General features: G+C 52.5%; 1 protein-coding gene across 5 annotated transcripts in view; it reads right to left on the bottom strand.

Annotated features, from left to right (window-relative positions):
• Positions 1–495: 495 nt before the first annotated feature.
• The window catches only part of ACAD10 (acyl-CoA dehydrogenase family member 10), a 14,686-nt gene continuing 1,612 nt past the window's right edge, over positions 496–13,569 (bottom strand). Inside the window, exons 3-15 of one of the 5 annotated variants that reach the window (XM_068412638.1) lie at positions 13,340–13,488; positions 12,316–12,510; positions 10,779–10,937; positions 9,839–9,998; positions 9,252–9,393; positions 8,406–8,474; positions 7,411–7,592; positions 6,683–6,833; positions 5,973–6,118; positions 4,957–5,130; positions 3,724–4,079; positions 1,552–1,620; positions 496–1,264 (exon numbers count right to left, since the gene is read on the bottom strand). In XM_068412638.1, the coding sequence (XP_068268739.1) occupies positions 1,187–1,264; positions 1,552–1,620; positions 3,724–4,079; positions 4,957–5,130; positions 5,973–6,118; positions 6,683–6,833; positions 7,411–7,592; positions 8,406–8,474; positions 9,252–9,393; positions 9,839–9,998; positions 10,779–10,937; positions 12,316–12,510; positions 13,340–13,488 (2,030 nt within the window). In that variant the 3' untranslated portion in view covers positions 496–1,186. Of the gene's footprint in view, positions 1,621–3,723; positions 4,080–4,956; positions 5,131–5,972; positions 6,119–6,682; positions 6,834–7,410; positions 7,593–8,405; positions 8,475–9,251; positions 9,394–9,838; positions 9,999–10,778; positions 10,938–12,315; positions 12,511–13,339; positions 13,489–13,569 lie in introns of all 5 variants that reach the window. The other 4 variants (XM_068412640.1, XM_068412639.1, XM_068412637.1 and 1 more) reach the window with 4 other exon arrangements.

Genomic DNA, 13,569 nt, shown 5'->3' with positions numbered 1-13,569 from the left:
GCTTTTGCTCCTCTTGAGCAGGACCCTTCCCTTCCCTGGGGCTTAGCAGACAAACCCCAGCAGCACTAAAACCACATGCAAATGGAGGAAACACCTTCATGGCAGACCCAGCTCTCAGCTTCAAACTCTCAGCCCTGCAATAGCTGCCTGGGATTGAGCCTGCCTGAAAGATGAGATGGTGGGAGGTGCAGCTGGCCAGACAGGCTCAGATACAGGCTTAGATACAGGCTCCTTCCCCCTTCACAGCAGAGCCAAGTGCCTGGGGGAGAGGTAGAATTTCACCCTGGAGCCTGGGAGAAACCAAAGCTCAGGTCATTCCTTACAGGTGCTGGTGCTGAGCAGCCAGCATGGCCACCCCAGGGCTCCTCGGCAGCACCCCTTGTGCCTCTGAGAGCAGGCGTGTGGTGGTGACCCTGGGCAGGTGGATGTGGCCTTGTGAAAGTGGGCTCTGAGGCTGCGCCCACGCTGGAGAAGCTGGAGAAGAATTCAAAGAAGTGTGTCCATCACTTTAATATTGAATTAATACTACACATAAAGAGCTCAGGAATTACCATGATTGTTCCCACAGTTCTCTCCTTGCTGCTGGTCTCTGAGAAGCACTGAAAGCCCCCATTGCTCCAGTCTGCACCCTCCGTGGTCCCCAAAGAAACCCAGAGAGATACACAGCAGTCATGGGACAATGGAGTCGTCCCAGTTCCTCCCAGTTCCATGGACCAGGCACTGCCTCAGCTCTGAAGCTTCCCCTGAGGCCAGGAGTCCTCAAGGACCTGATTCAGTTCCCCCAACACTGCCAGATCCTTGTAGAGTCTGAAGGTAGCTGGAGGTGTTGTGAAGGAGGAACAGACACCCTGCTCCACCCTCTTTATTCCCAAAACCAAGTCTTGCACCCCCACCCAGTCATTCCTGACCAACTTCCCCCTCCAAGGCTGGTATTGACTGCCTGCAGCCTCATGATCCAGGGGTGGATTTTGCCCCACACCTATTGAGCCGGGCAATAAAGGCACTGAGCCCAGACACGAGATAACAGCAACCACCACTGAAACTCAGCAGCTCCCAGGCTGCCGTCAGCACGACCTCTCCCATGACAGAGTGGCTGGTTTAGTCTCATGTCCAAGGCTCCCCAGCACTGCAGCTAGTGGCTCCGCTCCAGTTTGGAGAGCGCTGTCCTGTGAACCACGCAGGACCTTCAGCCAGACACAGAGCTCAGGTCCAAGTGAAGCACCAGGCTGGGGTCTGCACTGCTGAGATGCTCTGATCCAGAGACCTGTGTGAGAGTGAGATCAAAGCACACGCAGGGCAAGTAAGGGGCTGCAGGACCAGGGAAGGACGGCAGCAAATGCCCCAGACCCTTCCAAACACCCTGGAGAATGCAGTGCTGGGGAAACGTCCTCACTGGGGATCCCACAACAGACAGGACAAATCACCCCTGATGCTCACGGGCCCCAGACTGCGATGTTCCTGGTGTGGAGGAGGCCCCCGGAGGGAGGTGTCCCTGTGTTGCTTTATTTGGGCCAGAGAAGGGTCAGATGTTAGGTGCACGGGTGTGTTCACCTGGCTATCCTGATCCACGGCCTGGAGAGCCGTTGTCAGAGCCACTGCTTTGGTCCTGGCACTCTCTGCCTGATGGAAGACGACAAGACACATTATATCCTCCTGCATCCCCCCACCCTAGTGCTGGCCCCCTCTGATAGCCAGTCCTGGCTCCCTCCCAGGCAGGACGCTGGGAGCACAGCTGTGTGCCCAGTGCTTTGGCCAGACGCGCTCATGCTCGCTTGGAAAGAGAAACCGAGCGTTGCTCCACTCCTTTGGAGAGGATCCCCCCGGAGACCCGCGGGGACGGGCAGCCTTCAGGACCAGGGTGCAAAGTCTGCCGGCTCCCCGTGCGGGACGTGGCAGGAGCAGCTGAGACGCTGCCCTGTTCGTCCGAGAGCCCCTCGGCCAAGGGCATCTCACTGCCAAGCTCGCTGGGACGAACCTCCACCCCTGCAGTGCCAGCTGGCACGGGGCAGGCTTGCCCTTTCCCTTGGCCCTTGCCCAGCTTATGAACACAGTGACAGTCCCAGGCCAGGACTATTTGGCTGTTTAACGCTCCACTGCATTATCTTTCTGCTGCAGGCAGCAAGACTCCTCCCCTGGCTTTCACAACACACTTCCACAGCAAAGCTTCACAGTGCAGAGACAGTGCTGAGGGAGAGAGCAGTGGGATGGACAGGGAGGTGGCAGGGTGAAGGGGCTCTCTGCTCCCCCAGCCAAGGAGCAGTGTCCCTACCATAAGCCCAAGGCATGGAGTAGAGAGAGAGTGGCAGTGCTGGTGTTTGGAGACTTGGCGACTCTCTCCCAGCTCTGAGGATGAGTGTTTGGGAGAAGGGCGAGGAGACCTGCTCATCTCAGCGCTTCCAAACACCCCAGAGCTGCTGCTTCCCCTCCTTTTCCACCTTCTCAGTGGATCAGCTGCTACGCGCCCTGAAACGCTGGGTTTGCCAGTTGCTGCCAGAGCACAAAGAAATGCTTCTGAAGGGCTGAACAACAGATGGGATTTTTTTTTTTTGGCAGCTAAAAGGCAGTTAAGTAACCCAGGAGGAGCTGATAATACCCCTAGAATACATTAAGACCATAACCTGGGTAGCAAGCCAAGGATAGGGATGTTTGCTTTCCTGACACGCTCTGTGAATGATTACTTGTGACACCACTCCCAGCAAATCTGTTTGCAACAGCAGCCAGCCCAGAGCCACTGAGCCGCACCGTGGCCAGCAGCAGCACCGGGAAGTGGAAGCACAGAGAAACCAGTTTGCAGAGCCCGGGCAGGGGACCCAGGGGTCCTGATACCTGCATACTGACCTGCCCTGCCCCGCCCTGGCAGAAGGAAGAGATGTGTAATTAAAACTCTACAGTTTGAGACCTGACGCTGCCCCCACCTCTGCCACTGACCCACCACATGACCATGGGCAAGTCACTTTGGTAGCTGGTTTCTGCTTCCTCACCACCATACCAGGAATGACCAACATCCCTCCATTCTGAGGGCTCAGGGCTGCAGCAGCACGTGCCCCGTGCAGGAGAGGCCAGGACGGTGGCAGGGCCAAAGTCCAAGTGGCAACCAGAGCCTGCCCTGCTGATCACACTTGGCTTATCACTGGGCAGGCAACTGTTTGCTGATGGGGACATCTGCAGGGACAGCCCCTGCCAAGGAGAGCACGATAAGAGAGCACAAAGGAAGAAATGAAGCTGTGGAGCTTGCAAGCAGCTCCCTGTCCTACCTGAGGGACCTCCCAAAGAGGCATCGGGAGCGATTCTAACAAAGAGAATTAACTTAGCCTTTCCCACACAGAGGCAGCAGCGAGGCTTCCCCCTGCCAGAGGAAGGGAATGAGCAAGCACTGAACTGGAAGGTGTTGAAAAGCCCAAGCCCAGCCAAGCTCTGGGGACTCCATCAGCATTGGTGGCAGGACCTTGGTGGAGTGGCACCAGCGATCACAGCTGGGCTGGCATTAATCTGCTCATCCTGAAAGGGAGTGCCAGCTTCTGAAACTGCTGTTTCCCAGAATATGAACTCTGTTACCCAAATGCAGCCAGCAACAGGAACCTGGCCCCTTTCTCCAAGACATTGGACTCTATGAGTGCCAAGTGTCTGATGTGATCATTAAGCAAGAACACTCAGAGTCCCCAGTCCCCCACCCTGGTATAGGTGCAGCAAAGCAAAGCTGCTTTAGGGAGGAAGATGTCTCACCTTCAGCTCTAGAAGAGGACATGGAGTCCATCTGGGCTGGGAAACCAGAAAACTCCACCAGACACCCATGATCTTTTCCAGCTTGCAGCAAAGACTCTGGGCCATCCCCAACGGGCTGGTGGGGGGAGCGACCAGGGGGACTTTGGGCTCAGGAGCTGCCCCAGGACGTGGCCAGGTACCGTAGCTCCTGCTGAGGAATGGGCCTTGCCTGGCCCAGGTGCTGTAACGTCGTGCAAGAGGCTTTGTGGTGGGGAGGCTGTCAAACACACGGAATCCTTCTTTTATGGCGAACTCCCAAGCCAGGTCGGCCACGAACTCTGCATCCTCTGGGCTGCTTTCACCCGGGGCTGGCCTCTCTGGGGACAAGAGAATAGCACACCTTTGTTTGAAAAGAGCCCTTGTTATGTACTCACATCCCAAACGGCGCCATGTGCCCTTGTCTGGGCCCGCCCAGCAGGACTTCGGGAGACTCCTCTCTAAGGCATACAAAAATAACATCTTGTTTCTCTGATAAAGACTCCCAGGCCAGACCTGATATATGCAGATAAACAGCACTGAGAGTTCACACCACCCCCCTGCTTTCCTCCCTCTCTTCGAAGGTGGTGCTTAGTTTGAAGGTCTGAGAGCTCCACCTGTAGGACACGGCTCTGAGCTCTGAACTCTGGCCTCTGCTCAGCTCTCCCATGAAAGAAAAGTGACCACGTAGCAACCTCCTATCAGCACAAACAGGAACAGACCAGACATTGCACCCAGCAAAAAGCAGCTGCTGGGGAAATGCTCCATGTGTGTGCTCCCCTCTGGCCCTTTGTTTTGTTTGCAGGACTCATCCTGACTACACACCAAAAGGTTACAGCAGCCTCGCACCCTCCAGAGCCTGCGCTGGAGCAGGGAGGGAGCTCTGTGCTTTACAGGATACTCCATTCCCATCCCTCTTGTCTACATGCAGCAATAACTCGCTGCACAATTACTCCCAGGTCACTCATCTCCAAACACGAAGGTGAAACAAGATCTCTCATTTTGAGCCCGCAGGAACTCTGCTGAAAGCACACAACTGCCAGCCACGCTTCGCTGTAGCACCTGGGATTTCGGAGCTCTCAGGATTCACAGCCAGGAGCGTTGGCACCCGCTGGTGATCTGACCTCCCCCAGTACAGTGTGAGAGCTCTCCCCACTCCGGTGCTCATGTGTCTGCGCTCTGGCTGCAGAATACAGCCAGTGGCATCGGGTTCCTCACCTGCCAGAGAGCGTTTGTAGAGTCCCTGCAGCATCGCAGCCAGTCGGAAAAAGGCAAAGGCCATGTAGAAATTCCAGTTCTTGGGATGCTCCACTCCCATGTGCTCACAGTACATCTGGGAATACTCCTCTGCCGTGGGGACTCCCAGGTGCCCCAAATCATACTTCCTCAGGCCTGGAAGACGTGAAGAGGCAACAGTGAAGCAGCAGAGAGTGAGGAGCTCAGAGCTTTCTAGGGATGCCATGAGGCTTGTGGCAGAGCCATGCAGCTGGGGAGCAGTGGAGATGCCTGCACCCACCCAACACCTGCACTGCTGCTATGCTGTTCCCATACATACCAATGGGGTTTTGGCACCAACCCATGTAGGTGAAATGCATCATGGGCAGTTTTCTTCATTGTGGGAGTCTGTGAAAGCAGGGACTGATGGATCTTCCTCCTAAATGATGGAGTGATTTCCCTCTTGGTTTACCCCTATATTCTTTTTAACAAATGTATAACTTCATGGACAAACCCCTTCTGGGCTGGCCTGGCTCACAGCTTTCCCACCCAAAACAGCTCCCCAGCTTTACAGCTGAAGGGAGAGGGAAAGTAATCCAAACTCATTTTTAAATGCAGTTTTGCAAGCTGTGAAGCAGGGCTCTCCTCTCTGGGGCCATCCCTGACATGACTGCTGACAAAGGTCCACATGCATAAACAGGGTGACAGTACCAGCCAGGACAGGGAGAACATGGCAGGGTATCTGCCAAATGGATGGCAGATACGAGACAGACTGGGGATGGGGTGACCATGGCACAGCGATCACTGTACATGCAGAAAGGTGTTTCTGCCCTGCAGGGATGGAGGATTCTTCAGGGAGGGGAGAAAGGGCAGAGCAGGGAGTATGATAGGAGACCCAGAGTGCTTTCCAATTGCAATGAGCCCAACTGCCAGCTGAGCTCTCTGGGCAGAAGCTAATCTGTTTCTGAACTCTGGTTCCTCTCTGTGTGTGTCAAACGTGACTTTGCCCCTCTCTGTACCTCTCAGTGCACTGAAGTGAGGTGGCAGGAAGAAGGCCATGCAGTTATTCGCCAAATCAGAGATGGGATCTCCTAGAGTTGAAAGCTTCCAGCCAAGGACAGCAAGGACTTCTGGCCTGTCTGGATGAAAGACCAGGTTGTCCATCCTGTATCAGAGGGAAAAAGAGATCAGAAAAGACTCAAGAGGGGGAAAAAATCCCCGTGCTCTGCAGCAGTAGGTGCTTTCCAGTGCTCTTCACTCTGTACAAAATTTGCCAAGTCCTTTGGGAGGCTGCACAAGTGAAACATTCATTTCTGCAATCATAGGTCAGGGAGGACAGAGATTAGTCAATAGTGAACTCCACAGTTAATGACAAACTGAACTGTGCTTTGAAGAATGAAACCAAGCTATTCAGGGCCTCAGATCATTAACAGATGTTACAGGAGAGGCTAGCAGGCAAGTCACTGTCCAGGGGGATCTGCTGGTCATTTCAAAGGCACACAATAACTCCAGGTCCTGCACTGCCACGTGCTGTAGATGATGTGCAGTACAGCCTTGCCCAGTTTGAGCCCCAGGAGAGGGCAGTAGCCTACTGAGGAGGAAACAGAGAGGGCAGCCATCCTGCCAGGGTGCAGAGAGCTCACCAGCTTCCAGTCACGCAGGAACTGTGTGCGCTAAACCTCGTGGGAAGGAGCCTTGGCCCAGGGCAGTGCTGTCAGCCAAGCAATACCTGAAATCCCCGTGCACGAGCGTCATCTTCTGAGATTCAGGAAAATGCAGAGGCAGCCACGTGATGAGTCTCTCCATGGCTGGGATGACATGGGTTTCCATAGCTCGATACTGCTTTGTCCAGGTCTCAACTTGCTGCTGAATGTAATTACCTGTAAAAAGGGAACGAAGGCTCTCAGGGAAAGGGACAGGCACAAAGAGGCTTCAAAAGAGATGCAGAAAAGGTGCATGCAGAAAAAATAAAACAGCCAAGCAGATCTCAGTCCAGCACCCTGAGATAAGCTCCAGGGGTCTCTGTGATTTCCAGGGGTCTCATACATTCTTAACTGGCACTGGATTTGATATTCTGCTGGAAATAATCAGATCCTGGACAAAAACATAACTTCTCCACCAACTCCAAGAAGCTGAGGTGGCCCTGCAGAGAGACCGGAGGAGCTGAGGATGATTGGCCAGAGATGGCAGTGAACAAGTTCCTCCTGCACCCACAGTGCAGCTCTCGCTCGTGGCAGGGAGCTCTGGGGACTGCTAACAGTAAACACAGCCCTGGAGGGTCTGAAGCAGCCCTCCACACCCTCCCACCGTGCCTGGGGATTCAGACACCCCACTGCCCGTCTTCACTTTCCCAACTGCCCTCAAGTTCGGCCCAAGCCCTGTACCCGAGCCTATCTCTTGAAATGCTGATACACAGGAGAAAGAAACAGTGATAGAGGATACATAGACTTCTCTCACCATGCTCCCCGAGGTCCTCCAGCTTGGCTGCTCCGAGGTCTACACTGTGGATCTTGGAGAGGACGTCACTCATGGCAGCATAAACAGCCCTCCGTTGGCTAGGCTGCAGCGCGGGGAGGGAGACGTCGCTGTAGACACGGCCAGCACAGTGCTCCATCAGGTAGAAAGGTGTGCCAAGGGTGCTGGGGAAGCAAGGTGGAACCAGCGGGTCTGAGGTTAATCCTGCTGCCTACCACCCCTCAGATCTCCACTGCATTTTGAACGTGCCCCCAGGCCTCACCTGCATGGCAAGGTGAGGAGCAGCCTCAACATCCCTGCTCCGTGAACGCTCACACCCAGCTGTGGCCTGGGCTCAAGCCCAACTCGGGCTGCCAGGTGGTGGCACATGGCTGTGGCACGATCCGTCCCGGTCCCTCCAGCCCCAGGGAGCTGAGCTTGGGGCTGGGCTACAGCATCAACTGTCTGCCTGCCTCCTCTGCAGTGGGCTCTGCAGCCGGGCTGTCAGGCTGCACACAAACACCACGAACGGTGGACACACATTTAACTGCAGTGCAGAGACTTTATTACTGCAGCCAGCAGAGATCTGAGCGTAGCTGTGCTGACTGCAGGCTAGACAGGGTGTCCTGGTCACAGCAGCTATTGCAGCTGTAGACCTTGTGGCAAGTCTGAGGACTGGCAGTTAGAAAAAATCACCTCCTTACTGCAAACCTGAGAAGATGGAGTCAGCAGGAAGCCCTACAACATTGTTTTATAGCGGCTTCTCAAAGGAAGACAGCATTTTGATTAATTGCTAAAATAAGGACACACCTAAAACAGGCCAAATAAAAGTGTCACTGTCCTTTGAGCTCCTAGAGGCTCCTCTAGCCCAAGACTGGGCAAACACTAATGAGACCAGTGCACTTTGTGAGGTCTGGCTCCTTCTCTCCTCTCCTCATCTTTGGGAGAATCTAGCTGAAGTTGTCAAGCACGGAGTGAAAGCTGAGGGACAGGATTACCTTCTGTCCTCGCAGAGAGCAAGTACAGCGGGAACAGGAACACCAGCCTCAGAGAGTGCTTTCAGTACCCTGCCAGGGAGAGTCCGAGAGCCATGTCAGCACAGAAAGGCATTAGGGAATCGATACTAGAGCTGCATTGTTGCTAGGCAGACACACAGTGTAAAAAAAGAGTCACGTGCTGTTTTAAACACACTAAAATAACATGGCTGGGGGTAGGGGAAAGCAGCACACCAAAACCTTTGTATGGCCCTGAGACTAACACGCTCTGAAAAACCAAGGGGAGATCACAGCAGCCCCCCCACGAGCGTCCTGCTGCTCTGCTGCTGTGGAGGCAGGGATTTCTGGCACAGCAAACTGGTTTGCAGCGGGACCCCACTAGAGAGGCGCTTGCCCTTAGCCAGGCTCCTCTCTGCTCAGTTGCAGTGTTGTGCTGCACCTTCTCTCCCACCCAAGGTGCCAGACGCCGCAGGGAGATCCTGCGTCCCCCGACACGTGCTGGGAGAGCTGTGGTGAGCTCTGTGGATGGGAGCGATCGCAGCGCAGGAATGGGGAGGGTGTTTTTCACAGCGACGTGGTCCTGATTGCAGCAGCTGCAGGGCAGTAGCGCAGCCTTGTCTCTCAATCCAGGACTGCTCACGCCAGCTGTACCAAATGGAAAGATCACAGACTGGAGCTGTGGAAAATGCAGGGGAGGACAACGGGGGAGGCAGGTGGGTGAACCGCGTGTGTGATGTGGAACAGAAAAGCCAAGGCTGGAATAGAGCATTGTCCCTAGGATGGGGTTGTTTGGGATCTCCCACAAGTCTTCCCTGGTCAGCTGCCACGAGGAGCACAGCTCCTCCTCACCTGTATTCCCTTCTGACAGCAGGGCCTGAGGGATGAGGGCTGTCAGAGGGCTCCTTCTTCAGCACCAGCGAGCGCTCTCCAAACTTGACATAATAGGTCCGGGTAGACTGTCCGTAGCCAAACTGCCGTAACACTAGTGGGCCTGTGGAGTCGAGAGCAGAGGGGCAGCAGACACAAGCGTGAGCTGGGATTGTTTCTCACCACTTCTCCAGGTTTTACTTCCCCTTCCTGCGCCCGGGTCTGAGATCTCACTTGCCGCAATCAGGAACCTACACTTCGCTCCTGTGTCCCACGTCCCTGGGGACCACGGCAGTAGCTCATAGGTGGCTCACAGGCCGGGAATATTCCTGGCATCTCTTTGGCAACTTGTGCTCAACCCCTCCCAACTGAGGAAGTCCTAAAATGTTGTTTCCCATTTCTGGGAAACAGTGATGGATCACTGAAACCTGAGCGGCTGCACCGTTCGCTTGGATATTAGAAGCTTTTAGTTAATATTAGTTTTCAATCCATCTGTTGTATGATGGAAAGAGCCAATGGCTCCAGAATGTGCAAGCTTTCAGGCTGAAGAGCAAAAAGTGCTGCAATACCTGTTGCGTGGTCACAGAGAACATTTTCAAGGTACTTTTGGAGATGATCTTTTGGGATTTCCATGCTCCGTCTCACTGAACGAGTATACGGGACAAACCCTTGCAAAGGAAAACCCAGACAGGTTTCCAGCTCCTTAAGTGCTACTTCTGGATCATCGACCTGAAAGCAGGAGGGAGGGAGAAACACTGGATGATCAAAGATAAAATTGTCTCGGAAAGAAAAAGCTCTGCACACTTGTGATGCATTTATCTGAGTCCAACAGCACTGATGCACTAAGACACACAGGAATTGGCTGGCCAGTCCCTGCCAGCACAGAGTGCCGTCACCAGTACTCGCTGAGCCTCCCGCCTTGGTCTCTGTCCCAGAGATGTGCCTGTTACTGTGGCACTGGCGCTGCGAGCTTGGGCTGGGGTACGAGCTGGAACTCCCTGTGTGCAGTCCAGGGGAGCAGAGTTCACTCCTCCCACCAGTCCCATGCTTGTCCTTCCCTCTCACCAAAGTAAAACCCCTGTGCTCACTATCTCCGAAGCCTGGGGTTTAACCAGTCCCCAGCTGACAGGTCCATGAAGCCTCAGAGCTTCTAGGAATTTATTAAAAATGCCTTATTTTCTCACATCAGATGGATGTGGTTGTCTCAACCATATGGTTAGGGCTGTTTCTCTAATAGAGAACTGAAGTCCATAAAGGAGAAGCGACTTCTCCGAGGTTACACTCGCTGTAGGGTTTAGAGCTGTGAATGAAACAGGCCAGTGCAGACTTTGCCAGTAATCCTCCCCTTTAACCCCGCCACATCCTGTAGCAATAAGGACAGGCTGCAACAAAAGGCTTGGCAACACGAGCCTGCCACTGAGATTGAAAATCCTGAGCCATTCAAGTCAAACACAGCTTCTGGACTTAGAAACGGTACCCAAAGCCTGCCCTGGCTGCATTGCTCTGTACCTTCACCGTTTTAATGCCAAGCTGGGCTGCTGCTTTTAGGTTCTGGCTGCTGTTGTCGAGGAAGATGGATTCCTGGGGCTGAACGCCCAAGCGCTCCAAGCACAGCTTGTAAATACGATGATCTGGCTTGTGCATTCCTTCCCGACAAGATTCAATCATCTACGGCAACAACAAATGGATTATGCATGAGCCTACTGTGACCACAAACATCTGTGCAGTGTTGGAAATGGAGGATGGGAGGGAGGGAAAGAGACTGACAGTGTAAGTAACATGTGAAATAAAGGACACGGGGAACGGAGGGCTGACAGAGCTGGCTAGGATGTGATTCAAGTGACTGCGTGGGTGCCAATTGCTTGGCTGTGGCTCTGTCAGCTCAAATAAACTAGACAGGATCAGCCAGTCCTTGGATGGAAGATATCCAACGAGATTTCACGATGTGGGAGACTCACTGGATGTCCCAGACCATGCTGAACCAACTGCTCAATGGTGTCCAAGAAAGCCTTGGATTGCACCACCTTCCAAAGGATCTGGAAAAGTGGTGTCCTGACCCTTACACCTATCAACCATGCCAGAGCAATCTTCACAGCAGCAGAGATGTTGACCATAATCATCTGCCCAAATTTGCATCAAAAAAGTCTCGAGTCAGTCTCTGAATGCTCACATTGTCCTCACAACCATAAAAAATGCGAGCAGTATTTCACCCCTGCACTGATAAACACTCCAGGAATAGAAATGAATCTATTAGATAGACATAAAAGCCAATCCTAATGGAAATTCACATTCAATTCAATTTTTTTTCCCACTAATTACTGTGCAGTGCTGTTGCCTGCTGTTACAGAAGAGCCACATCGCATGACTGATGACACCGGATAGGCCATGGTTATTAAAGTGCTTTGAAACAGTCTGGGATGAAAGGTACCACAGAGCATCACTCCACTAAGAGAACTTCATAGGCACTGGTGTCACTAGTATAATGCACAGAAAGCTGAGTCGATAATGACATAATGTTGATAAGATTACTTTAAAGAGTCCCAGGGTTTAAATGTATCAATATGATGACTCTTTGCATATTTTCTTCTCTCAATCAAGCCTATAAAACAAATTTAAATCATGAATAAACTCCTGAAATTCAACGATGTGAGTTGGGACGCACAAAAAAGCAAATACTCTGTCATGCTGAGGCGAGTCCTCATCGCTGCCTGTTAAAGTGAAGCCACTCGAACCAGTCTCGAGGGATGAAACAAGCTTTAAAAGAGGAAGGACTAAAGATAAAGCAAGCAGGGGCACTGGGTAATAACATTTATTTCTTGTGTAGTGTTCCAGCCTCTAAGTCCTTTTACAACATCACTAACTACACGTACAGTTGTGGTCGCGTGGGCATTTCGCAATGAATTCTCAAATGCGCAAGTACCTGCCACTCACTCAGACCCTCTTCGAGGCCCAGTCACGACAACGAATTACACATGTAAAGAATTTTAGTTGCTGCTTTCTGTAGACCTAGCTACAGAACTGCATTTTGGAATCCATCCAGGCTTACCACATCAAAGTGCTTTCGGTCTAGGGGCAGAAAGCTCTCTCCATTCTGCAGACAGAAGTCGTCGCTTAGAAGAGCTGTCTTAAGACCTTCGGCACGGATACACTGTACTGCTTCTGCCATTACGGGGAGCTGTTTTATCATCTCATTCCTGATTAAGTCCGAGAGAAAAGAGTCCACTGGAACACAGACATTTGCCTAAGAAACCAGAGAAACCCCCAAGAATGATAATTAGCCATAAATGGGTTTTAAGCAGGGAGGAAATCAGTGTGGTTGGGTAGGTAGGTAGGTTGCCTGATCATCTTATCTTGCTGTCCTACTTCCTTTGGCAGCAGAAGGCAGTCAGTGAATCTCCCAGCTAAACTGCTCAGACCAAATAAACCCACGTTCTCACATTACTAATTCTACAGAAGCAGCAGCAGAGATAAAGGGCTGAATTTGGGAAAGAGAAACGCACTAGGACCGTGCCTGCCATGGAGTCAAGGCAGGTTAGAGATAAATACTGCTTCACCATTCAGCAGGCAGGAAAGGAATTTGTGTTTTAGATTGAGCTGTTTCAAGAAGACTTTATTCAAAAGAGGATTCTTGCACTGTGTTCCTGGAGCTGTGGTGGAGGGGCTTCTACTGATCTTAAGAACTCTCCCTGGAGACCATGGCCTCCTTCCATTGAGCATGCCCACGTACGAACTAGCAGCAGAAGCCTTTCAGCTGGTCTCTGACTCTCTGATTTCTCATCTCAGCCAATCCTAGAGGTGTCTTGAAATAAAAAAAGTGATGAAATATGCAGGAAGAGGCTGATGGAAGCAAAGGCAAATTCAGCTGACCATCCTGCCTGGGTACCAGAATGATGATGGCAGTGAGAAGCCTGCCCTGATCAGACAGCAATGCTTCCTAGATGGTAAATCCAGACCCTTCCATCAAAGGATTTCTATTAAAAGCTCCTCCTTCCTCTCTGAACCACCACATTGCAGGATCCCATCTCCCTGCAGTCAGGAAGCACAAAGAGAGGAGTGGGGAGTTAGCTTACAATCTCAAAGCACTGCTGTCCCAGCTCCTGCAAAAACTCCACAGTTGTCAGCTCTCCTCTTGTGTACTTCAGAGTGGGACTGTTTTCCCCCCCAGAGAGTATGGCTTGCTGGATGGTGCCAGCTGGAATACAATTCCGGGCCTCCCAGTCTATGGAGAGAAAAGTAAGAAAGCCAGGAGAGAGCACGCATGGCATCATCAGAACTGAGAAACTAGCCTGAAATCCCTCTG

Source organism: Nyctibius grandis, chromosome 14, assembly GCF_013368605.1.
Source record: "Nyctibius grandis isolate bNycGra1 chromosome 14, bNycGra1.pri, whole genome shotgun sequence".
NCBI lineage: Eukaryota > Metazoa > Chordata > Aves > Nyctibiiformes > Nyctibiidae > Nyctibius > Nyctibius grandis.
This window is presented reverse-complemented; position numbering and strand designations above follow the sequence as displayed.